Source organism: Nycticebus coucang, chromosome 9 (assembly GCF_027406575.1).
Source record: "Nycticebus coucang isolate mNycCou1 chromosome 9, mNycCou1.pri, whole genome shotgun sequence".
Classification (NCBI taxonomy): domain Eukaryota; kingdom Metazoa; phylum Chordata; class Mammalia; order Primates; family Lorisidae; genus Nycticebus; species Nycticebus coucang.
The window spans coordinates 74320868-74348325 of NC_069788.1; the positions used below are offsets into that span (position 1 = coordinate 74320868).

At 40.1% G+C, this 27458-nt stretch overlaps 1 protein-coding gene and 1 non-coding gene across 2 annotated transcripts in view; one reads left to right on the forward strand and one right to left on the reverse strand.

Annotated features, from left to right (window-relative positions):
* Positions 1-27458, forward strand: part of LYRM4 (LYR motif containing 4) — a 178605-nt gene that overhangs the window by 21445 nt on the left and 129702 nt on the right. The window contains exon 2 of the mRNA XM_053602319.1: positions 21377-21497. Coding sequence (XP_053458294.1) covers positions 21377-21497 — 121 coding nt within the window. The remainder of the gene's footprint in view (positions 1-21376; positions 21498-27458) is intronic.
* Positions 24083-24186, reverse strand: LOC128595260 (small nucleolar RNA U13). The gene has a single exon (XR_008382898.1). It is a non-coding gene; the product is annotated as a small nucleolar RNA U13 (small nucleolar RNA).

A 27458-nucleotide genomic window follows, 5' to 3' on the forward strand; every position in this document is an offset into this window, starting at 1 on the left:
TCAGCATTCGCTACTCTCACTGAATTAAATTGCCCTATTACTTGTTTATATAAGGAAAAAAGAGCAGATCAACTTAAATGAATAAAATATGGATTATTTATAGGGCCCTTTGACTTTCTCTAATGTAAATGCTTATGAATTTGTTAGTTGACTTATGTTTCTTGCATGTTTATGAGTTTGGATAATCAATAGTATCACTTTTAAACACAAATCTGCTAATAATTAAAATTTCTTTTTTAACATGAGTCCAGAATTACTCCCCAAGAACTTACCTTGATTGACAAATGGCTATTCTTAACTACTTTACTATATTGTGGTTAAATTAACTTTCCTTGGACTGGCATGAGAACGTTACCTTTTAGCATTGTTTCAAATTCTCAGTAAATAAATAAGAAATTTTGGAACCCCCATCCTGTTTCAGATAACCTGAAAACAAGCTGCATTTAATATATCCTTAAGTTAGTTTAATATGTTTTTTGACCAGAGAATAAGGATGTTTTAAGTGAGAAAATCAGGAAACTAAGAATAGGAAAAGCAAAATGAGTCTGGGATGTGGTTTGCAAGCAAACTAGGTGCTTAGAAGCCAGGCCAGTTGGCAGCCAGGAACACAGCCTCAAGTCTGGTTCTGAGCTTCCCAGTAGCCTATGCAAAGTAGACCATGATTAGTTGTGTGAGTCAGAGCATCTGTGATACAGAAACAGCTAGTTGGTTAGGAGAATTATAACTTTCTCATACTAAAACCCAATCAATTTCTTTTATGTTTCTTCCTGTGAAGGGCAACATCCTCAATGTAAATACAACCATACCAAAAGACAGTTTCTTTTGGCATCCTGTAACGTTGGCTGGTGGCACAAGGCCACAGTAGTAAAACAGTTTGCAGGGAACCAAGATTGCAAATCTCTGGCATACACCACAGACACAGTTCAGAGTATCTAGAGCAGGGGCCAGGCACAGGGTCACACCTGTAACCTGGCAGGCTGAGGTTGGAGGATCACTTGAGCTCAGGAGTTTGAGACCAGCCTGAGCAAGAGTGAGACCATCTCTACTAAAAATAGAAAAATAAGCCAGATGTTGTTGTAGATGTTTATAATCTCAGCTACTCTGAAGACTGAGCCAGGAGGATGGCTTGAGTTTGAGTAGTTTGAGGTAGCTGTGAGGTAGGCTGACACCATGGCACTGTCTCCAATATATATAGAGAGAGAGAGCAGAGCATAAATGTCCCATGCTGATTTTGTGTGGCCCTTTTTTGCTTTTCTGTGGTGTCAGATATGAAACGTATGCACAGACCATTTTTTTTGTGGATTAGCTTTCATTAGTGTTTGTGTGTTTACTGTGTGGCCCAAGACATCTCCTATTCTTCCAGTGTATGGCAGAGAAAAAAACAGGTTGGACATCCCAGATCTAGAGGAATGGATAGAGGGCTTGCCTTTTAGGTAATCTTCCATAAATAATACTTATTTCTGTCCAAATTTTGATAGGTCTTAAATAACAGTGGGTGTGAAGTTACACTCCCAGACAAGATCTAGACTCAGTGGAAAGCCAGTCTTTTACCTTTACCTTGAGGGATATCCCATGGACAGAGCCAAAACCCCTAAGAACTTTGGATCCTCTCCAGTTCAAAGCCCTCCAGTTCTGTACCTTAGAGATCTTTCTAAGGGATTATTATGGCAGGCCATGTTTTTTGTTTGTTTGTTTGTTTTTGAGACAGGGTTTCACTGTATCACCCTCCGTAGTGTGCTGTGGGGTCATAGGTCACAGCAACCTCCAACTCTTTGGCTTAAGTGATTCTCTTACCTCAGCCTCCCAAGTAGCTGGGACTACAGGTGCCCACCACAACGCCTGGCTATTTTTTCTGTTGTAGTTGTCATTGTTGTTTAGCAGGCCCAGGCCTTGTTCGAACCTGCCAAGCCCCGATGTATGGGCCGGTGCCCTAACCACTGAGCTATGGGTGCCGAGCCCAGGCCTTGTGTTTTAAACAAAGTTACTTTCAGATGAGATTTTTAAATAAGTTGTATAATGAACCCCTATACGATTAAATAGGTCTGTAGAATTAGTGTGAGTTAAGACTTTGGTTTCAGAAAATTTTATCTAAAGCTGATTTTTAAAATCATGTTTTGAGCTTAGCGCCATTTAAGACCATTCTCCTTGTTTGTTAAAACCTCAGTCTGCATATAGGAAAGTAGTTTTCCCACTTTGCTCAGGAAGAGACATATTTAACTATATTTTCACCAAGTGGTCATAGATACCATCAAAGGGTGGAGTTTAGCGTTTAGTGTAGTGATAACATTTTTTTCTTAATCTAAGCCAGTATATTTATTCATATATATATACACACACACATATATGGTTATATGTAGTATTAGTAATCTCAAAAACAGTGAGAACATTTTATAATTTTTTATTTTTTTCTAGTGGCAATCAGTAAAAACATATTTTCTTTTCTTTTTTTTTTTTTTTTATTTGTTGGGGATTCATTGAGGGTACAATAAGCCAGTTACACTGATTGCAATTGTTAGGTACAGTCCCTCTTGCAATCAGAAACCACTTTGTAGGCTCGGCGCCTGTGGCTCAAGCGGCTAAGGCACCAACCACATACACCTGAGCTGGCGGGTTTGAATCCAGCCCCGCCCATCTAAACAACAAAGACAACTGCAACCAAAAAAAATAGCCAGGCATTGTGGCTGATGCCTGTAGCTCCCAGCTATTTGGGAGGCAGAGGCAGGAGAATTGCTTGAGTCGAGGAATTGGAGGTTGCTGTGAGCTGTGATGCCACGGTACTCTACCCAGAGCGACAGCTTGAGGCTCTGTCTTAAAAAAAAAGAAAGAAAGAAAGAAAGAAACCACTTTGTAACCAAGTAAAGCTTAAACACAGAGGAAAAATAACAAACCTTGAGCTATGTTCTTAAGACTGACACAACCATTTTTTTTTTGTCTAAAGAACCTGAAAGTAACTTACTTAATGTTTAGGCTCAGAGTTGTGATGATGTGTTCAAATACCCTAGAACATTACAATTTTTGGAGATAGCTATAAATTATTTCCAGTCTAATATTAACAGTTTGCTATAAAGGTTATTTAATAAATAATGAAGAAATGATGTAAACATGTGGTTAACAGGCAAAGTATAAAAGTATTATCCCAAATTGCTTATATGTTAAAAAAAATGATGACAGTATTAGTTTAGTCTATTGATGTATTTAATTCCTCTGACTACATTTAAATGAATTTTTATTCCTGTTGTAATAGAAATCTTACATTTACTATCAGGTCACAAGTTTTGTTTTTTATTTATTTATTTATTTATTTATTTATTTTTGAGACAGAGTCTCACTCTGTCGTCCCTGGTAGAGTACTGTGGCATCACAGCTCACAGCAACTTCAAACTCTTGGGCTTAAGCAAATCTCTTGCCTCAGCCTCCCGCCACAATGCCCTGCTATTTTTTTGTTGTTGTTGCAGTAGTCATTGTTGTTTGCATGGCCCAGGCTGGGTTCAAACCCGCCAGCCTGGGTGTACGTGGCCAGCACCCTACCCACTGAGCTACAGGTGCCACCAAGTTTTGTTTTTTAATTAAATTTCAGTTCAGCATTAGTAACATCACCTACTGGTGCAAAGCCTAGTAGGTCCTGTGTGGGAGATGATGACTGAGTGGGGGCCCAGCTTCTGTCTTGAGGAAATGAGAAACCGGTGAGGAGGGAGGACAGCCCTGTAGTCAATGCCAGGTACAAAGTGCTGTGGGAGCCCAGGGCCCAGGTGTCGCCTGGGGATGGGGCCGGCAGTGAACCTTGGCTGGGGTGGGGGCAGCAGGGCACAAGAGACGGATGTTCTTATTCAGCGAAACTGCATTTTGTTTACTAAATATTATACTGAATCTTTATAATACTTTCCATCTCCCTCAATCTGGCAATTAAATATTAACAGAGAATTCTACCCCATGATCAGATACACCCATTTCTTTTTGCGAAAAGTAATCTTTCTCTTTTCCTTACCAGCCTCTCTGTTCTTCCTCCAAAGCTTTCTATTTCTTCTTCCCATGTTTTTTTCTTTCCTTTTCTGTGCATTTTCCAACTTGTATAGAAATACAAGAGTTTGGATTCTGAATTTATTGTTGGCCTCCCTTTGCAGAATGGCTCTCCCTCTCAGGTAAAATTCTGTTTTTTCATCTTTCAAAGATGTCGTCCTCCCTGGAAAGACTTCTCAAAGCCACAGACGGGGTTGCTCCCTTAACCTCTGTTCTCAGAGTACTTCATATAAAACCAAGTAATTGATATATTCCCAATACCAGGAGCATTGAAAAACTTGCCCTATTTTCATTTGAATCTTTAGTACCTAATGGTGTCTGGTGCCTCCATGGGTGAGCAAACAAATGAAAAAAATGAGTGAGCCATGGTGACTTGACCTTGGACGATAAGCGCATGTGTGCATCTCACAAAAGTTCATTGTGTTCTCTCCATCGCAAGGAAGTTAGATACAAACAATAAATGTTCTTTAGTAACGCGAAAAGTCCTCAAAAACTACTACTATTTCTCTTATAAAGCAGTGTTACAGTTAGTATTCTGAAATGAGTTTGTATTTTATTCTTTTAACATGATGGAAATGGTGTAGATTATTTTAAGAAACATGGCTTGAAATTAGTGTCATTTTTGTTCACCCTTCTTAAACCAAATGAAATGGCTAGTTTCGGTGAGGGAGTGAAGGCGCAGGCCATGAAACAGAAATGTAATAAGGAATATTAGGTAAGTACAGGTTTCACATTCCTAAGTTGGCATCTCCTCAAAGCCAGGACAGCATATGATCCTGAGCTACCCCACAGACCATCATGACCTGGTAGTGGGATCCTTATCATAGGGGACCTTTGGGAGAAGGGACAGGAGATTGAAGATCTCTGCTATAATTAATGACATTCATACATGTAAAATTATCAGATGCATGCCAGGCACATGCAATGGTGCACACCTGTAAGTCCCTGGTACTCAGGGCTCAGGTGGAAAGATCACTTGAGCCCAGGAATTCAAATCCATATAGGCAACAGACTCTGTATACTGGCTCCCTCAATGTAAGATCTCATGAAAGATCACTTGAGCCCAGGAATTCAAATCCATCATGGGCAACAGACCTTGTCTTCCTTACAAAAAACAATACCCAGACTTTGTCTTCCTTACAAAAAAAAAAAATTTTTTTGACATGAAGCTAGAGTCATAAATGAGATTCAAGTAAGGTGCTTGAAGCTATGCCTGGTGCTCAGTAAGCCTGTTGGATCAGTTAGCCATTGTGGAGGGAAGGATTTGAGGTGGATTGTAATGAATAAGTGGGACTTGCCTGTAGGAACTGTTCGTACAGGACCTTGAACCTGGCCATCAATCTCCAGGCTCTGACCCCTGAAGGCGCTGTATGGGTAGAAGTTGTGTCCAGTTCAGCATTTCCCAAAATGTTGTGTTTTTACTGGGGAAGGGACAGGTTGTGTGAATGGACCCTAACTTTGTCTTCTCCTGCCCCCAGGCTTCTCCACCACTTTATTTTGCAGTATTCTCTCTGACTCTTCCCAAGGAGATAGGCTGCTGTGTTTGTTTCTCCTTTGTCTTTGAGGGCTAGTTCTTTCACATAACACATGCTGGGAGATGCTGGTCCACATGTCAAATCTGATTTTCACGTGCTTCTTGGTGGCTCTTAAAAGCGCAGCTAGGCAGGGCGGCGCCTGTGGCTCAGTGAGTGGGGCGCCGGCTCCATGTGCCGAGGGTGGCGGGTTCAAACCCAGCCCCAGCCAAACTGCAACAAAAAAATAGCCAGGCGTGGTGGTGGGCACCTGTGGTCCCAGCTGCTCGGGAGGCTGAGGCAAGAGAATTGCCTAAGCCCAGGGGTTGGAGGTTGCTGTGAGCCATGTGACGCCACGGCACTCTACCCAAGGGCGGTACAGTGAGACTCTGTCTCTACAAAAAAAGAAAAGCACAGCTAGGCAATTAGAAGACCCTCCCCAAATCTGCCGAATCACCCGTTTTCTAACTGCAGTTGTTGATCACATGGATAAGACCTCCTTACTTCCATAAAACAGGAGGCAGAACGTTTTGAGAGAGCAGACTGAGATCTTCTCCACTTAACCTTAGTGTAATTGAACATGGGCTGAGAGGATGGGGCTTCACATGAGTGCTAACCCATTGATAAATACAATTTATGACAATTTTTGACACTTGTGTGGCCTTTAGCATAAGATAGGAAATTTTAAATTTTTAGTAGGTAGTTAAGATCAAGCTCAGTTAAGTTAGTCTGCTACATTAAAATGATTGCTCAATACCGACAGTGAGCCTGCTGTTTGATTCTGAACAAGGCTTATTGGATGGTGGAATTATAGACAGTATTGAGGCCAAATACTTCTTGCTCTGAACATTTATTTGTATTGAAAAGTCAGCCTTGGATTTAAGCCAAATAATAAAGGTTTCCTGCAACTCAGAATGAAAGTGTATGGCAGTTTTCTGATCCGTGAGCTTTTTAGTGCTAAAATAGTATAAGAGATAGGAAATAAAGCCCGTCTTATTTATAACCTATTATCTATACAGTGGTGGTCTTCATCCAAAGAGCAGCAATTGCTAGGATCCTGGACTAAAACAGTTAGAAGAAGGATATCAAATTTAAAAAGAAAAAAAATCTAGTGAGATGTGAAGAGTTTTATTAATACAGCGAATTCTTCTCTTGTACTTCTTTACACTTTCGTAAAGTACGAGGTGTCCATACTTTATGGACACCCTGTATACTGGCTCCCTCAAGGTAATGACAGTCAGTTGCCTATCTTTTCTGTCTTGTAAGCAAGGCATGCCCTTTTAAGTGGCAGAGTGGCACAACCTTTGAGAATCATTAGACCCCAAGACAATTTCTAAGAGCTGGGCTGTCAACAATCAAACCGGCTGTTTGGGCCCTAAGGAGCTCTAGGGAGTGACTTTAGACTTAGGGCAGGTCAGAGGGACAGCTCCTGGCCAGGTTCTTCAGCCATGGTATGCCCTAAAGGGAGAGATGTGATATTCCCACAGATAAAGACTCCTTTTGCCAATCCTGTGACAGAATGGAAGAAAGGTTATTTTAAGACTATGTTTTTCTTTTGACCTTCCATGCACATTCTTGTGTTTTGACAGATAAATGCTGAGTGCCATTCTGATATTATTTAGTCAGTGTTAATATGAAAAAAAGTAGTATGCTAAACAGTAACAATTTGCAAATGCAAATGTTTGCTCAATTTTCTTCAGTCTTAAAGTCTTCAAGCTCTTTACAATAATAAAGTCCTAACAAACACCTACTAGATGATTCACAGGGATGTTATGAAAGTAAATTATGTAATGCATGGAAATATTTTGACCTACTTGGATGAAAGACAAGTTATTTGTATATAAATATCCAAGCAAACAAACTTTGTTTCAAGGCAATATGGCACCCAGATCAAAATAACCATTCCTGTATTTCAATGTGTGGTATTGTACTCCCCCATCTGGTTCTGCTTATGGCATTTCAGGAGATGATGGGGCTAATTGTATTTTTAAAATCATAGAATTTTAGACTGGGTACGACTTTAGAAATGCCTTTTCTCTATGAAAGGCAAAATTAAAGCTCTACAAAGGGAGAAAGGGCTACCAGATTTTGTTAGTAAATCCAGGGACATGATTAATATGTTAGTTAATTAGTAGTTCATTAAAGTGTTAAGACTATGTAGAGTTTAGAGCCCTTTAACTGCAGACAGGCAAAGTAAAGTTACCTAATGGGCTCCCTTGCCTTAGATTCAATCCAGTATTCAGGGAATGAAGGAATCAAGTCCCAGTTTGTCACTTGATATCTTTCAAAGCCAGAACATTCAAGTCAGCAAAATAGAGATAGTTTTTCCTTTTTTCCATCTGAATAGCCATCTGAATACTCTATTTCACACATTGTAGGAAGAGGGAGAGAGCATTGCTCTCAGTTTTCTTGCTGTGTGAATCATCCTTGATGATGGGTTGTACAGAGAGTAGGTGATTGATACATGTCCCCTTTTCTCTTGTCTTTTTTAGAAGCGCTGATGAGAAATTTTAGTGAAGAAGGTTAAGTTTAATCACCAAGAGAGATTCTATTGTTTATACTTTATTTTCCCCCATAAAGTAGAAAATCGAGAATTAATTGACTATCCTACTACAGGTGGTTGTTCTCCATAAATGTTAAATAATTGAAAGGTCATGTCTTACATTGGCTAGTTCACACTGTAAAGTAAAATTTAGAAAACTGTATTCTGTAGCCTAATGTCTAGCCCCTATTGCACGATGAAAGCTTGAGCTTGCTTTTTTGGCATAGATCAAGCTCATTTCTGGGAGGTAGAGGGAAAAAAATGCCAGAAATATGTCATCTTCATTTGCAGAGGAGCTTTTAGCCAATTCCACAACAAGAAGTTAGGTAGATGTGAGGAAAGTGTGTTTTTCCCTTCACAGAAGTAGTTTGTAGGCCTTCACAAATAAAGCATATGTGGTCATCTGTGAGTCTAGGAGCCCATGATGAGAGAACTGTGGGCCTCACCCACAGCTGCCAGCTCTGAGGTGCCAGTTCTGCACAGTGTAAATAGCCACTTCAACCTAAAACCACATTGAAAGGAGGTAGGGACTTCACTGCTGCTTCATCTGTCTGCCATACTGCAGACACGCTAAACACGTTTTATAGGTGGCCTTTAAATTGATAAATTGGTTTACATTTTGGAAAATCTTGTCTGTGATAAAAAGTCATTTGCTATGAGGATAGAGCCAAGTAATAATTAGAAGTTTAATTGTGATGAATTATAGGTTAAAGATATTAAATGTTTTTAAGCACCAAAAGGGCACGTGGACAGAAATACTCCAAAATATGCCTCTGGGGAATGAGAGAAGCACCTGATGCTGGTGCTTTTTTTCTGTTTATTATTTTTTAAGTTTTTTAAGAAAATATTATTTTAGGGCCAGGCGTGGTGGTGACCCCTGTAATCCCAACACTCTGGAAGGCCAAGGCGGGTGGATTGCCTGAGCTCATGAGTTCAAGACCAGCCTGAGCACAGCAAGACCTCATCTGTAAAAATAGCTGGGCATTGTGGTGGGCACCTATAGTCAGCTACTTGGGAGGCTGAGGCAAGAGAATAGCTTGAGCCCAAAAGTTTGAGGTTGCTATGAGCTGTGATGGCACAGCACTATACCAAGGGTGACAGAGTGAGAGAGTCTATCTCCAAAAAAAAAAAAAAAAAAAAAATGTTATTTTAAACAATCCCATGAAACCTTAACTGAAATCTGAAGTTATGCAAAATTGTTTTATCTTGTGTTGTTTTAAATACAGTTTTTCTTGTTTGGACATAATTTTCATATTTGTTATTTTACCAGGTATAGTTCATTGAGTTACCGTAAATTGCTTGTTTTTTTGTTTTTTTGGGGGTTTTTTTGCATTTTTTTTTTTGGCCAGGACTGGGTTTGAACCCACCACCTCTAGCATATGGGGCCAGTGCCCTACTCCTTTGAGCCACAGGCACCCAATTGCTTGTTTTTTTATTCAACACTTAGTTTACTACTTCAGTCCTATGAAGGGGGCTAAGTCAAAGGATAGCCTGAGTCCTAGGAATGGGAGCTTTTGAGAAGTCTGTGACTATGGGGGAAGAAATTTCTAATGCCATCCACTCTGAGCCCTGGAAAAATTTCTTCTCTCCCTCTTTGCCTTTCTGTCACACCTATCTGTCAATACTGTGTCTGTGGATTTAATCAGACATCTGTCTTTTCTATAACTACTCCTGGGCAGCTGAACACAGCTGGAAGAAAATCGCCCAGTTTGGCAAATTGGTACCCCCCTATTGGATGTTAGTGGGTGGCCCTTTCACATTGGCTGGCAAGTCCTGGAGTCTGCTCGTACTGTTTCCAAAACGATCTTTTAAACCCCTCATCTTAAACTTCCAAACCTCATTGCTATTTTTTCTCATAGTTTGGTTTTCTGATGTATAACCCAATAGTCATAACATAAAAAAACAACTTAGTTGTCTTAGCTAAGTCTGCTGATATTTTTAATTTGTGTAACAAACATTTTTAATACCTCATTTTCTCTCTTTTTCTCATTTTTTCCCTTCTACTTTGCTAGTAAATAGTCTTATTAAACTCTGCTAGTATTTTATTACCAATAAAGATATTTAGGCCATTAATTTTCATCTAAGTATGCCTATGACTGCATTCCAAAGATGTTATGCTTATCTTTTTCATTTTTAAAAAGACATTTTCTTATTGTGTAATGAATTTTCTTTGAGGGCCAATTATTATTTATGAATGCATTTCCAAGAATTTAGGTTTCCTACTATATTTACTGCATTGTGATCAGTAAGTAGATGATGATGTTTTAGTGAAGTTACTGTTGACATCTTAACTGACAGTCTTGTCCACTCTCTAATGTTTGCCTTCTTGTCTCCTGTGAATAATTCTGGCTTTCTCGTCTCTATTCTGAGGCTTCCTTCTTCCTCTGTTTTCATAGATCCTTCTCTGCCTACTCTGAAATGTTGGCGCAATTTCTCCAGGGATCTGTCCGAGGCTAATACCTACAGCTTTCATTGGAACAAACTCTCCTACCTCTGTGGTATTGCCTCACACTTCTTGTTGACTTTCGGATTTATTGCCCGACTGGACCTTCTAACCTTAGCTCCTAAACCATATTTCTATTATTTTTTTATTATTAAATCATAGCTGTGTACAATAATGCAATCATGAGGTATAATATGCTGGTTTTATATACAGTCTGAAATATTTTCACTGAACTGGTTAACATAGCCTTTATGGCATTTTCTTAATTATTGTGTTCAAACCCTTATACTCTACACTTAGTAAATTTCACCTGTACCCTATTTCTGCTAGCCTTCTGGACATGTCTATCTTCTTATCTCCTTGTTGCCCAAAAATAAACTTGTAGAGCCTGTTCTTTTTATCTACTGAATACTTCTTAATCTGTCCTGTCCTCTTTTTCACTATGATTTAATTCCTTATCATATATGTCACCCAGTTATATGTGTTTGTCCAGATGTACACCCTTCCCCAGTCTCTCTCCCACAAACTGAGCCTTCTATAGACTGATTTTCCTTTCTTTTAAATATTTTTATTATTATGTTACTGATTTCATTATACCAATAGGAACTTAAACATTGTTAAGAAGTAATGATTATTGTAATAATTTCAGAAATATAAACTCTAATAACTAAAAGTAATTATTGTTAACATGAGGTCATATTTTTCTTCTAATTCTCCCTAGGTCTGTATTTTTCATAGTTGAAACCATCATGAATATTAAATTATAGTCTTCACTTTAAAGAGCTTAAAAATGGATTGTAAAGGTAGAATCATACTTAACATCTTCCACCAAAACAAATTCCAGAAAGATCAGAGGTAGTAAACATGAAAAGTTAACAAAAGTTTTGGAGAACACATGGATGAATAGTTTTTGAAATGTCACAGTAAAGTGGGCTTTTATACATACGATGTATATGTAACCTAGAAGCCATAACATTAAATTGATGCACTTGACTACATAAAAACTGAACATTTCTACATGATGACAAAAAAATCACAAAGCCAAATGACCATTGAGAATGCTCCAACTTCTCATAAAGAGCTGACTTCTTAAAGACCTTCTTAAATAGGTCTTACAAATTGTTTAAAAGACTACTTAATTAGGAAAAGTCAGAGATATAAACAGAGAAATATAAATGACTTTTTTTCTTTTCTTTTTTTTTTTTTTTGAGACAGTCTCAAGCGGTCACCCTAGGTAGAGTGCTATGGCTTCATCATAACTCACAGCAACCCCCAACTCTTGGGCTTAAGCAATCCTTTTGCCTCAGTTTTTCTATTTTAGTAGAGACGTGGTCTCCCTTTTGCTCAGTCTAGTCTCGAACTCATAAACTCAAGCTATCTACCTGCCTCGGCCTCCCAGAATTCTAAGATTATAGGCATGAGCCACCACCCCCAGCCATCCAAATGGCCGTGAAAAGCTGGTCAATGTCATTTGTAATAAGAAAAATGTAATTAAAAGTAAGATGAGATATCATTCTTTACCTATTAAAATAACAAAGATCAGAGTTTGATGACATCGTGTTGGCAAAGATGTTTGGGAAACAGCCACACTCATACATTGCTGGTGGATGAACAGGTTGATACAACCTCTATAGGGGGAATGTAGGCAGTATTTTATCAAAACTATAAAAAAATTCTTTGACCTATCCATTTCATTTCTGAGAATTGATCCTTACAGATATATACTTGAGAGCCATTAATAAAGGGCTAGCCAAATTAATTCTGATTCATCCATACAATGAATACTATACAACCATTTTAAAAAGTGAGTCAGCTTTATATGTATTGATATCAAATGATCACTAAGTTATATTTTAACAAGTTAAAAGTACACAATATGTTTAGAATACTACCATTTGTGAAGAAAAAAATATACACATAGAGATTTAATATGAATCTAACCTCTCTAAAAAGCTGCATAAGAAACTAACTGTATCTGGAGAGAAGAACTTGTTGTTTAAGAGACAAGAGTGAGAGGGAGTCTTATTTCTCACCTTATACCTTTTTTTTTTTTTTTAATTGCGATAGAATCTCAAGCTGTTGACCTGGAGAGAGTGCCATGGCATCACAGTTCACAGCAACCTCCAACTCTTGGGCTTAAGTGATGCTCTTGCCTCAGCCTCCCAAGTAGCTGGGACTATAGGCACCCACCACAATGCCCAGCTATTTTTTGGTTGCAGTTGTCATTGTTGCTTAGCAGATCTGGGCCAGGTTTGAACCCACCACCCTAGGTGTATGTGGCCGGTGCCTTTGCTGACTGAGCTACAGGCGCCACCCTTATACCTTTTTTACTTTTGACTTTTGTACCTGTGACTTCATCATTTCTTTGAAACATCTATTTAAAAGCTGCATAATATGATTTATGGAGCCATTTCTCTATTGTTGAACATACAGGTAGTTTTTATTTTATTTTATTTGTAGATAGAGTGTCTCACTCCATCACCCTTGCACTATCATTGCTCAATGTTACTTCAAACTCCTGGGCTTAAGTGATGCTTCTGCCTTAGCCTCCCAAGTAGCTGGAGCTACAGGTGTGCACCACCACACCCAGATAATTTTTTTTTTTTTTTGAGAGATGTGGGTCTCACTATGTTACCTATGCTGGTATCAAACGACTGGTGGCCTCAAACAAACTTCCCACCTTCACCTCTCAAAGTGTGAGGATTATAGGCATGAGCCACTATACCCAGGTGGTTATTTATATTCTTAATGCTCATAAATAATTCTGTAAAGAAAATTCTTAATCTATCTTTATATATATTTCAAGTTATTTCTATAGGTTAAATCACTAAAAGTAGTATTACTAGATAAAAGATTATGAACTTTATTACCCATTAGTATTCTATTTTCCCTACAAGAGGTACCAGTTAATGGCTCCTCCTTAGCAGGAGGAGGTAACTGTCCCTTTACCTTTTCAAAAACTTCTGTTAATTTCATGAAGACAAAATGATACCTTGTTTAACTTTGCTTTCATTTGATTATGACTGAGGCTGAACATTGATACATCTATATCTGTCCTTCTAAATTTAGTCACTTTTTGTGTTCTCCTGTGAATTATTGTTTCAGGCCTCTTATTTACTGTTGTCATAATATCGTTCCGCTTGATTACATGCTTTATTTATATGCCAAGGATATTAATCTTTTGTCATATTTGTTTCTCACTGGGTTAAATCTTTAAAGATAAGTAGGAGTTAGCCAAGAAATTCAGCTGTAGGACACTCCATGTATGGAGAAGTAACAGACCTCAAAGAGAGAGAACTGAGGAAAGTGTGAGTCTTTCACTATGGCTGGAGTTGTTGGGCCACGGCAGAAGGTGCTAGATGGGGCAGGAGAAGTGAACAGGAACCCAGAGAGTCCTATATATTGTCCATGCTAGTGCATTTGACCTTATCTCTAAATAATGGAAAATGATTAGGGAATTTTAAACAGGGAACTATATAATAAGTTTTATTACAGCTGTCCCCAAACTCAGAAGCTTTGACTTCCAGAATGGATTTTTTCAAGATACAACCCTTCCTTGGACACTGTCCTCCTTTTTGAAACAGTGAAACTCAACTATTTCACTTACTCTTAGTGCTTTTATCCATACCTCTTCCCCTTGTAATACTCTTACCCACTTGTCTTAAGACATGTTTGGTGCTTAAACTATTTCTAGGAATACTTGAAGCAGTGTTAAGAGATAAGATGACCTTTTTAAGCTTTGTGATGCCAGAAGACTTTTTTTAAATGCCTTTGCAAATGAATAACAACTTGGCTAATACCGAGTTCTTACCAAAGGTTGGATGGAGCTTTTTGACCTGTGTAGGAGGAATAGCCGAAGGTTGAAAATCATAGACTGGCATCGTCTGGGTTCAGAAGCCAGTTCTGCCACCTTTGGACATGTGATCTCAGCCTAAATTTTTTAACCTCTCAGAATCATAGTTTGTGAGGACTAAATGAGATAAACATGTATGAAGTACCTAGCCCAGTACTCTGCATGGTGTCTGCACCATAAATTATTGTTTATTTTGTTATCCTGTTGGACTCGTAAAACTCACCGCATTAGCCACATGTGGTGGTGCATACCTGTAGTGCCAGCTGCTCGGAGGCTGGGGCATAAGAATCACTTGAGCCACGGAGTTCAAGGCTGAAGTAAGCAATGACGACACCACTGCACTCTAGCCCCAGGGTCAGAGCAAGACCCTGTCTCAAAAAAGAAGAAAAAAAGAAGCAGCACTTCAAGTGAGTATGGAAAGCAGCCTTTTCTTAAGGATTTTGAAAATAGAAATGTGAGGATAAATTTATCTATATTCCATTTACCATTTCCTACTTAAAGATTTTTCTTTGTCCTTCCTCAAAGTGTTTTTCTCTGACCTTGGAGTTTGGGGTTTTATAAGTAAATATCTTGGCATCATCCTGTGGTTGTTAAATCTCAGTGTCTTCTCAATTTTTTATAATCATGTCCGGGACATTTTCTTCTGTTATAAATTTAATTACCTATGCAGTTCAGTTTGTTCACACTTATTATTCATAGGTTATATACCTTTGCCCTATTCTGAAGGATAATTTTTCTGTGTTTTGGAGTTAGATTTCTGGTGTGCCTTCGATCGTGTTTTTTATAGTTCAGCGTTAATTTTTACTTCTATTCTCTAACATAATCTCTGTATTTTTTTCTGCTTTTTCTTAAAAGTGGACAAATATAACTTCGGTACTGTTTATTTTGTAATTTTACCTTAAAATCAATTTACTAAGGAGTAATTTATATACAGTAAAGTGTGTCCATATTCAGTGTACAGTATGGTTTATTTGTGTGTGTTCTTTTGAGACAGGGTCTTGCCCTGTCACCCAGGCTAGAATGCAATGGCATGATCATATCTCACTGCAACTTCAAACTCCTGGACTCAGGTGATCCTCCTGCTTCAGTTCCCAAGTAGGTGGGACTAGTTGAATGTCACCACACCCTGCTGATTTTTCTAAGAGAGACAGGGTCTTGTAGTTGCTCAGGCTGGTCTCAAACTCCTGCCCTCCTCCCAACTCAGCCTCCCAAAGTGCTAGGATTACAGGTGTGAGCCACCACACCCAGCCCTGTGTTTTAGGAAATATACAGACCTGTGGAAACATCACCCATTCAAGAGAAGAGCCCTTCCATTACCCAGCATGTATCCTTGGCCCCTTTGTGTTCACTTTGAATGACTTTTGTTTCCTATTTCATCTCTTTATAGAGAGATTTCATAACCCACCAGATTCTGAGGTTAATAACTTGCTGTTCCCCATTATATACTCAACGCCTGGCATGGTGCTTACATAATAGGCATTTAGTTTCTATTTCTTGGATGAATTCTAAGTGTGAATTTTGTATTATTGCCTTTCAGATGTTATTTCAGACTTCGCACCACAAATCCTCTTCTCATTTTCTTTTGCTGTTTCTTATTTGTTGTGTTTTCCTTATTGATTATCAGTATTCTTCTTGAAGGTGTTTTTGATATGGCCTATGATACTTTGATAAGTTCATGTAGTCAGTATTTTTTGAGTACCTTCTCTGTGCCAGGCACTTTAGATAAGCAGTGAGCAAGAGAGAATAAAATCCCTGCTATTTGGGGTTTACGTCCTATATTCTAGTGGGAGCTCACATTTATAAGAAGGAAGCTTCCTGCTGTGTTCTTCACTTTGTTATCTACCTAGAGTACTTATGACCTTCAAATGGTCCTTGAACTTTCTCTCTGCAGTTGTTATGTTCCATTTTATCATACACCGCACACATACACACATTAATATCCCAAGGCTGTTACATTAGTCTGAAAGGTAGAAGTACAAGGTGATTCAGAAGGAACATAAAAGTTGAAATAATAAGATTTTAGGATTAATAGAATACTGAGAGTTGCAGGAAGGAAGGAATTTAGGATGAATTTCCAAGTATCTGACTTGAACAGTCAGCTGCATGAAGCATGCTCCTACCCTAAAAGGAAATACTGGTCGTTGGAGGCTAGGAGAAAGGCAGTTGGTAACTTCAGTTTTGAACATGTTCGCTGGAAGAAACTGTACTTTTGTTGACAAATACAAAAGGCAATCGCGTGATATGGATTTAGACCTCAGAAGGGAGGTCTGAGCTACAGAAATATTGGTAGCCAATGAAACCTTGGACACAGATGCAATTAGTGGCAGAGGTTTTATTTTATTTTATTTTTATTTTTATTGTTTTTAGTTTTTTTGCGACACAGTCTCACTTTGTCACCCTCAGTAGAGTGCCATGGCATCACAGCTCACAGCAACCTCAAACTCTTGGGTTTAAGTGATTCTCTTGCCTCAGCCTCCAGAGTAGCTGGGACTACAGGCACCTGCCACAATGCCCAGCTAAATTTTTTCTTTTTAGAGACGAGATTTTATTCAGAGATTTTATTTTAAATGAAACAGATGCACGTACGAGCCCTACAGAATGCAGCATCTGAGTGACAGCCAGATGAGATGAGCCCACAAAAGGCACGTAGGAAGGAGTAGCTATTAGATCTTAGACAAAGAGAAGAAACCAACCAACAAGGCCTCCGTTATGAAACAAATACAGATACCTCAGTAAAGGATTGCAAATGCTATAATTTATTTCATTACAAAATCTCTCAATTTTAGATCTTATTGTTATTAAAATTAGTGATAATTTTTTAAATTACCTAAAACTGGTGATCTGTGTATGCACTAAATGCCCTTTGGATATTAAGACTGGATAAATCTTGGCCAGGTGTGGTGGCTCACACCTGTAATCCTAGCACTCTGGAAGGACAAGGCAGAGGATCCCTTGAGCTCAGGAGTTCAGCCTGAGCAAGAGTAAGACCCTATCTCTACTAAAAAGAAAAAAGCTAATGGGGAGTTGTAGCAGATGCCTATAGTCCCAGCTCCTAGGGACTCTGAGGCAAAAGGATTACTCGAGCCCAAGAGTTTGAGGTTGCTATGAGCTATATAACGCCACGGCACTCTACCCAGGATACTAGAGTGAGACTCTGTCTCAAAAAAAAAAAAAGACTCAATTTATCTTAAGACTTGACCTCTACAATTGAACAGGTAACACTGGCATGAAGGCGTGCAACACAGTATAGTCAGATGGCATAGCCTCAAAGATCAACGATGATCAGCAAACGGCAGCAGGATCCAAGAAGGCAGCAGCACTCGACCCTCTGGGCCCTCTGGGACATAGAGGTGTGCTAGGATTCAGCAGCTTCCTCTCAATGACTGTAGAGGAATCCCTGTCCCTAGGGGCAGGACACATTTCAGTTAGGTCTAGTAGGTGAAGAACATGTCCTTACAAGTAGTTGTAGGTGCCTGGCCTCCCAAAGAGGCCAGTAGAAAAGGATAGTGGACTTGGAGAGGAGCCAGAAAAGGCACAGCTACGTACACAGGATGAATAAACAGAAATCGGTGTTTGATGCTGATAAAGAATGACAGAAATGAGAAGCATTACGTTAGCTGGTTTCCAGATTGCACTTTGGCTGCTAACGCTAATGTGAGCCTCCATGGCCTGCATTTGTCTGACAGTGGTTCTGGGAGGGGAGAAAGTGAAGCAAGACCTTGGGCGCTAAGGAGCTTTCTTTATTTCCTGCTATTTTGCTTTGCCTCTGGGAAATTGGTGTGAGTGGAAAAATCTCAGAAAGTAAAACCCTTGCAGAGGTGAAAGGACAGCCAATACAAGAACATTTGAGATCCAAAGGCAAACTGAAAGGCAGAGGCTGGGGTGAGAAGGGAAGCCAAATGGGCATCTCCTGCCCAGAGCAGCGCTAAAACTGCCGGGCTGAAGGAGGCTGGAGGGAGAGCAGTGTTTGTGTGGGCCGCGTCACCTTAGTGTTCCTTGTGGATGCAGTCTGCTTCCTCGCATTTAGTTCTGTTGCCCGAACTTTTTGTGTTCATTTTTCATGCCTGATTTCAGCCAGCTTCTGACTCATGTCAGGATCATCCTAATGCAGGGCCTTGTGTAGCAGCTAAATGTCATTTTCAGTGCAGCAACTCTTTGAAATGTTTCTGCTCAGTGATGGTCAAGAGGCTGATAGCCAGCATGTGTTCAAGGATAAATGGTTTTCCTAAATAGCAGACAACAAAAAAAATATGCAAATGATTAAAATTAGGACAGGGGCAGGATAGAAATAATTGGTGGTAAGCCCTCTCCCACAAAATTTGAGGATCCGGCCAGATTTGTGATTACCTTCACAAAATTGTGATCACTTGAAATAAGAATTCATACCACTGAGAAAAAACTACACAGTAGTAGCTACTTTTGTGGTTTGAGCCAGTGAAATGTCTTCTGTCAGGACAGAGAACAACATCTCATGCCTTAAGTGGTACGGGGGGGAGGAGCGAGAAAGGGCAGAGGGAACCATTACATCATTTGCTTCAAAGGTGCATCTAAAATTTGAACCTTCAAAGGTGCATTTAAAATTTGTTTGCTTTAGACACATTTAATTCTGGGATCTGGATTCTAGAGCTTCGTTTCTGTAGGTAAGGACTTTTTGAGAATTGAGGAGACAAGCAATACACAGCACAATATTCTGACTCTGGACCTTGAGTGAAATTGATAGAAATTGTGGAATGTCTTAAATCGTTTTCTAATTTCCTTAAACTTTGGAAGAATTTCGGATCATCCTAATGCAATCTATTGTAGCATCTGGGTGCCATTTTCATTGTAGCACCTCTTTCTTTGAAATGCTTCTGCTCAGTGCTAAGGTTAAGAGGCTGATAGCCAGGACATGTTCAAAAATAGATGGTTTTCCTAAATAGCAGGCAACAATGTATATTATAGTCCGAGCAATGTTTTTTTTCTTCCTAGCTATTCTGGGCTAGAAAACAGTAGAAACTGAGTTCAGTGATGATTACTACTGTTGCTTCCGCCCTTTGCCCCAAAAAGCCCATGCAGCATCCTGAATGAAGAATTAAAACAACACATGATTCCCTGAGGTGAATTTATGTTATAAAACCAATTTTGCATATGGGACAAAATATAAAGAATTAAATTATTTTGTCCCCCCTCTGCTTGCCATGACTGCCAGAAAAGAGGAATGTGTAGATGCAAGAAAGGACACTGATGCTGTTATATGAATAACCATTTTATGCTGGGCAAGAAAGCACACCAGATACTGCTGTTAATTCACCTAGCTGCTGTCTAAAATCTTGTTAGATTAGCAGATGCACCTGAGGAGAATCTTTGTCTAATTCATTTTATTAATAAAACTCTCCCATATCCATTTATAAGTGAATTAGCTCCAGTTACCTAAAGGCTGCTAGTACATGGATTTCATTTCCAATCACAGTAGCCCTTTAAGATTGCTACTGAACACTTGGAAACTGCTCTGCAAACACTCCCGCTGGTTCAAGGAGGGTTAAGATCAAAGTCTCAGCAGTGTCTTAAGTATGAGTTCCTAAACTCATCTTTTCTCCTTTATGGTTCTTAATGCTACAAAATTTAGTGTCACTCTTGCTTTTAAATGCAAATAATCCTGACATTTGAATTTTTAATGTAAAATTTCTTTTTATTTTAGAAAAATTTGCCTAAAACAAAATTTTTCCTCTGTAATATAAGGCTTCCCAGTAATTTATATGCATTCCCCAGCACCCACTCCCCAAATTCACAAAGAAATTGATTTCCCCTTCTCTCATTTCTTTGCTTCTGTTTTCCATCTTCCATTGTTAAATGTTACTAATAGTATAACATGGATTCTTTAATTGGTATTTAAAGTTAAAAACATTGGGGATTGCTGAAAAGACTAGACAAAATAACATCTGATGTGTCTAACTCAAGTTGCTTCTCCTGGGTCTCTTGCCTTCCAATCTGGATTGGATGAGCAGGTGTCTGAGTTAAGACCAGGACCGAGTGTGGGAATTTGTTAAAGATGCTTGACTTGTCTGTTGTGGGTAATTATCCTGACCACTCTACCCTCTGACACACACTGTGGTATGACCCTCTGGGTATGGGACAAAGATGAGGCCATGACCTGGGGAGAGGGAAGCACTAATTGCATTAAGGTATAATAATAATGATAACAAGAAGAATAGTTTTCATTTATTGAGTCTTTCTGTGTGCCAGGCTTTGGGCCAAAATTCCAGACACATTATAAAGCCTAATTCTCTCGGCAGCACTAAGTGATATTATGCCTTTCTGACAGATGAGGAAACATGGCCTTATGTTAAGAAGCTTGCTGAAGTTCACACAAATGGTAGAAACTAAAGCAAGGATACAAACCTAAGACTCTGATTCAAAAGCCTTGCTCTGGAACTGCTGTCCTGTGCTGCAAATGATCTTTATCTAGTTGGGGTGGGTGGTGTAGATGTGTACAGATGTATGTGCTTTCAAGATGGAGAAAAGCATTTTTGCATAAACTCAGTTTCAACAATGGTAGGGTCCTGATGTAGACTACAGCCTTACGTTTTGTGGTACAGAAAGAGCCCAGAGATGGTGCAGGGATTGGAAAGCTGACCTGAGTCTGGCATATCTTGGTACATGCATCTGTTATGCGTCATTTAAACCTCCACATTTCTTGAGTTGTCTCTGTACGCTGAAGGTTCAATTACCCATATTAATGGAGGGAAGCCACACGTGAATAACACTAAAGCACCAGTTATCTAAGGACCATTTCAGGAATAGTTTGCGATTAGTTTGTGACTTGTTGAGGATAGATTTATTTTCCTAAATCTGTTTGCTTAGTCATACCAGAATGGTAATGGGTCAGCTATCCCATGAGAAAAGATCAAAGTGGATTATCCATAGGGGAAGATTAGCCAGTAAATTCTAAAGGAAAAGCTTTTAAACTCATTTAAAAGCATAGCCTCAGACATGCTGACACCTTTACTTTTTTTTCCTCTGAATTTATTTAGAACATATGCTGTCAGGAGGATAAGAGATGCCTTCAGAGAAAATAAAAATGTGAAGGATCCTGTAGAAATTCAAACCCTAGTGAATAAAGCCAAAAGAGACCTTGAAATAATTCGTCGACAGGTAAGATGGTTCGATGGTGGACTGTTTTTCATTAAGAAGTTTAAGCTTTGACATATTCCCCTTGATTAGACATCACTGCTTTTGGTGTTTGTGATTTACAGAACAGGATCATCAAACTCTTTTCCTTTTACTTATACAGACATAGAAAGACGAAGTCTCGTATTATCAAATTCAGGGAGAACATAAAGAATTTGCAGGGACTGCACCTGGGAAGCCAAGTTCTCATAGTTCAATAAACGTTGATGCTTTAAGTATGAGACATTTCACTATAACTTTTTTTAATCTAAGCCTTTGTAAGATGTATTGCACATGTGTGCTTGGACATATTTTTGAAGTATAAATATATCTTCCTTTTCCTAGTATTTTTAATCACAATTCAAGATAAATAGAATGTTGCCCTTTCCTTGAAGATACCATCATGGGGGATGAACGTGAATTATGTTGCCACATGGGTGGTGCTCTGTAGGTGCAGATGGTAGAAAGCACAGATACTTGGGTGCTGACCCCATAAAGGACCTAGAACGTGTTTCTGTTTTCATTTTGTTGAAGTACCAAGGATCACCTTGACTTGTCTCTTGCTTGTCTCTTTCTCATGAGGTGGGTGGAGTGTATACAGCAGCATGGCCCCCTGGGTGGTCAGTTGTCTCTGTGGTCCACAAGAATAATTAGAGCATCAAAGGCTAAAGCAGCCTTCTATCCTTTGGTGTTCTTGCTCTCTAAAAAATCATGCTTTTTGCTGTTTTTCTTTGATTTAGCAACAGACACACCGTTCATTTTTCTCTCTTAATTGTAAGAAATCTGTTTATAAAGTGTGAAGGGGAAAACCACATGCTGTTTTTATAAGTTCTTCCATAGGGTTTTGAAAGGGCTTCTTTGGTGTCTCCAGGAGATGCCAGCCTGTTTGATATAGCATCAGACTACTCCTTGATCCTTCATGCCTAACTCTTAAACAGAATTCAAGAAGGACACAATGTTCAATGTTCATGCGTAATTTTCATTTTGTGTCATGATTAGAAGTCCTATTATATTGCCTATATAATGGAATAGTTCCTTTTAGAATACCAGTTAATATTCTAATAACCATCCTTGAGTTCTACAGCTAGTTTATCTAGCAATAAAATAATTTTGCCACATTAGGATGGGCCAACGAAATGATCTTTAACCAAAGGCATAAAAAGGTAATAGGAAAGCCAGCAAAGAAACTGATATGCACGTTTGCATATACTTTGAGAGTGGCACATATCTGACTTGACATTTTGAAAACTCTAGAACGATGACATTTTCTAGTCACCAGTGGTTGAATTTTATGGAATCCTTTAGCAGTGGAACTTAGAAAAACAAGCAGCCTAAGCTCTTATTTTGCATAACCTTAGAAAGATTCAGTTCTTTGTCACTTTCTTTGTGTAGAGGTTGGCAAGCATCTCCAAAAGAGGCAGGTTTTGTCTTCAATGTAAAGTTATTCAGAGTATACATTGCTTAAAAAAGGGACCTGTAAATCATCTCTGCCACCATTTCTTCTGTAATGTCTAATTGTCCGTGTCACTTCTCGCTTTGAAATTCTAAAACTCCCCTTTGAACAACAACAAAAAAGACTAGACTGGCCCTCATCCTGCATCCTGGTGTGTGCACACTCCAGACTAATGCCATAAGATGTCTTTGGAGCATTGGACAATGTGTGGGGCAAGGGTGCCCTCCCCAGGACAGTCTGGCCACTGCAGTGTTGTTGGAGGAATGCAGGCTGTCTTTGAAGGCCAGGGCTTCCATGCTCCTCTCAAAGGACAGCATGTTATCACCTCTTAAGGAAGGATCTGACAAATGAAAGTATTCATTCTGTTGGAAAGCTATTTCGTCATATATCAGCATCTGGGAAGTTTCTGCTCACTTCCCTTTCACATTAAGACTCTTCTCGAATCCATATGCAGCATTTACCCTGGTCAGAGTGTAAGGTGTGGTAGACCCCTGAGCTACCTCACTGCAAGCTGGTATAGACTGTGCACTACCAGCCTAAAATGGGGTGCAGGGCCTGTGTTCTTCCACACTTGTCCCTTGCACTGGCTGATGTAGCAGCTTTTGAACTTGCCTCCCTAAGTCGCTCCAACCCTCCAACCCCCACCCCATGGTTTATTCTCCACATACCAATGCCACAGTAATCTTCAAAAGAAAGAATCAGACTGGGCACAATGGCCCATGCCCATGATAAAAGAGGGCTACTTCGGGCCAGGAGTTCAATACCAGCCTGAGAAGAGCAACACCCCATCTCTTAAGAAAGGGACTCTTGCCTGGCTTGTCACAGTCACTGCTACAAGAACATGGACTCTGGGGCCAGCCTGCCTGTATTGGAATCCTGACTCAGCCTATTAGCTAGTGACCCGAGCAAGGCAGTAACCTCTCAGGGCCTACTGCAAACTGTACAGAATAGGTCCCACTTCATGGTGGTGGGGGGGTCAAATAGGCTAACATATACAAAGCCCTTGGAATGCTGCCACCATAATAAGCATTTTGCAGATATTTGCTGTTGTTATTGTTCACAGGATCTAGAAGAGTATTTGGTATTTGGTTTTTTTCTTCTTCTTTTTCTTTTTTCATGTCAGACAGGTAAAGTGCTGACGTCATAACAAGAGTTGTGGGAGGCACATCTCACGTAGGTGCATGAATATCCAATCATCACACTTATGAACTACAAAAGGATTGTGATAATATTTGTTGATGAAAACGTATACTAGAGTAGTTGTTCCCTGAGATCATACACCTCAGTGGGGGGGGTCTGTACCACCTAAATAAACTATGAAAGGAAAATAGAAATCTGAGGGGGATCTTGACATATTATTCTAATGAGCTATGATACCATCATTTCACGTCTCTCTTCCACCTGAGCATTTGGACACACCTGCCCTCTCATGAATCTCAGCTTCATGTTTCCACAGGTGAGGAAGCCCAGGGCCACTTTTCCAGCTACTAAACACACACCATGAGCAGCACTTGCACTGAGATTCTCTAACCTCAAACTACCCTCCTTCTCTGCTTTCTAGTAGCTCTTCAGAGCTTGGCTGTCAGTCATGTCAGTCAGCTCTGGTGCTAAGGATACCCCCACCAGGCTTACAAGATTTTGCATATTTTACAAGAAGTCGGGGGCGGAGACAAGATGGCTGACTGAAGCCAGCTTTCCACAGAGACTCCCATCCAGAAGGAGAGTTAAAAAACAGAAATTTAGTAAGTAACCTGGTGGATTAGAGCTGCACCAAGAGAGAAGGTTGAAGAATGCACATCAACCCCGCTGAGGTGAGCTGCGAACCCCAAGGATACAAACAAAAGGTACAAGCGGATGGGAGTCTCCTCCCCCATGAGAATGGCTCGGAGTGCCCCACAAACAAACGAGCAGAGTTCAAAGATCCTCCCACTACACTCCATAGGAGACACCCTCTAAAAACTGGACCTACCTCCCCTACTAGGGTGCCATGGCGTTCTCCTGCCAGGCATAAAACTGTATATATTCTCTACTTGCAACTCTGAGCTCCCAGCACTCCCCTCCACTCTCACTCTGAGGTCTGGAGGCCTATTCCCCAGGAGTCCAGATTCTTGGGTGATTTCTCGAGGGGTGTGGACAGTGCTAACTGCAGCTGGTCAGTGCTGACTCTGCAGCATGGGAGTGAGGAGAGGACGGTCGGCTGAGAGGGAACCACATCCGAGCAGCGGTGCCCCAAGGCGCAGAGCAGCAGCCTTCTTTTGGCAACAATAGAGTTCACTTTGGGATATTTCGAAGCCACACCCCCCTCTCCCTGGGCAACCAGAGGAGGTCGGACATCTACTCAGATGGCAACCACCACACAACAGATCTGGGACGGAAATGCAGGCCCAGTGAGTAAAGGGTTTGCCTGAGGTGGTTTGCCTGGGTGGAGCGCAGGGACTAGAAATGCACGTGCAGAATCAGGAAGTTCCCAGGGCAGGAGTGACCCAGAGGACCGCTCCACTGAGCCTAAGACGCACCCGGCCCTCAGGGGATCGTCAGCCTATAGACAAAGGAAGACAGGAGGCTAGAACCAACAGGTAACTGAATACAAACCTGCAGGAGCAAAGACAGGGCCTGAGATGCAGGCTCTGGGAACTCAAAACAGCTTCTCTTCTGCAGGGGAATATAGCAGGGACAGAAACAAATTACCACAAAGTTGTTCTGTTCTGTTCTGTCAGAGGACAAGGTTGTCAGGCCTCACCTCCCCCTGCTAGATAGAGGCAGAGCACAGTGGCCTGGCTGAGTAGAAATAGATTTCCTTGTGATTCAGGCAGGTACAAACCCCTGGAGTATCTGTTCACTACAGGCAACTGGGTCAAAGCCCTGCAGGATTATCAGTGACTGGGTGTGACAGAGGTGCAAGGTGGGGAAGGAGACATCAACCTTCCCAGACTGATGTATTTGCTGGGTGGGTCCTCCTGACTCCATGGAGCACTGGAGCAAGCCATATCAGAGTAGTCACCAGACCCCTGCGGTCCAGGTGCCAGAGACCTTTTAAACTCTCCCAACTGAGACAGGTGCTGACTGAGAAAATTGATTTGGACATTTTGAACTGAGCCAATTGTCCGAGGACTATTCAGGTGGACACTGGGTGTGTGTTTGTAGGAAGGTTTGATTTTCCTTTTCCTATTGTTGCCTGTGGGGTGCTGGGTGACTTAATTGCTGGTATTTCTCCACAGTTGAGACTTCAACCCAGAGTAACTGTTTCACTACGGTCGTACAGAGACCAGCTGAAAACAAGACAGAACCACTTAGCCCCACCACACCAAACAGGTCCCCAGTTTCTCAGGCCATAGCACTGTATGGGTCCTCGACTAAGCTCCAAGGGAAAAATTAAATGGTGTAAAACAATCATGAGGCGGAATCAGCACAAAAACTCTGGTAACAGAAATAACCAGAATAGATCAACCCCCTCAAGGAAAGATATGGCAGATGTAACTGAAGATCCCATTCATAAACAGCTGGCCGAGATGTCAGAAATCGAATTCAGAATTTGGATTGCAAACAAGATTAATAGAATGGAGGAAAATTTGGAATTAGAAATTCGAGGAGAAATTCAAAAGTTGTCTTAAGAATTTAACGAATTTAAAGACAAAACCACCAAAGATTTTGATGCACTGAAGCAAGAATTTGTAGCCCTCAAAGATCTGAAAAATACAGTAGAATCCCTCAGTAACAGAGTGGAACAAGCAGAAGAAAGGATTTCTGACATTGAAGACAAAGCCTTTGAATGCTCACAAACTCTAAAAGAGGAAGAAAAATGGAGAGCAAAAACAGATCATTCTCTCAGAGAGCTCTGGGATAATTCGAAGGCTAATATCTGCCTCATTGGAATCCCTGAGAGTGATGAAGTAGCCTCGCAAGGCACAGAGTCCCTTCTCCATGAAATTATGAAAGAGAATCTTCCAGACATGCCAAGAGATTCTGAAATTCAGATAGCAGACAGTTTCAGAACCTCAGCACGACTCAATCCCAATAAGATATCCCCCAGGCATATCATAATTAACTTCACTAAAATTAAGAAGGAAAAAATTCTGAAAGCAGCCAGACGTAAGAAATCCATTACCTACAAAGGGAAGAATATTTGAATGACTGCACATCTCTCTGCTGAAACTTTTAAAGCCAAAAGAGGGTGGTCTTAGACTTTTAATCTCTTAAAGCAAAATAACTTTCAACCCCAGATCTTGTATCCAGCTTAACTGAGTTTCATTTATAATAAAGAAATTAAATACTTTAATGACATTCATATGTTGAAGAAATTTGCCATAACCAAACCAGCTCTTCAGGATATTCTCAGACCTATCCTCCATAATGACCAGCCCAATCTTCTACCACAAAAGTAAACTCACTCAGAAACGTTTGATCAAACTCCAACTTCCACAGTGGCGAAAGGATTAAAAATGCCCACTGGACTTTCGAAAAACTCGATACCCACAATTTTACCAGACTTATCA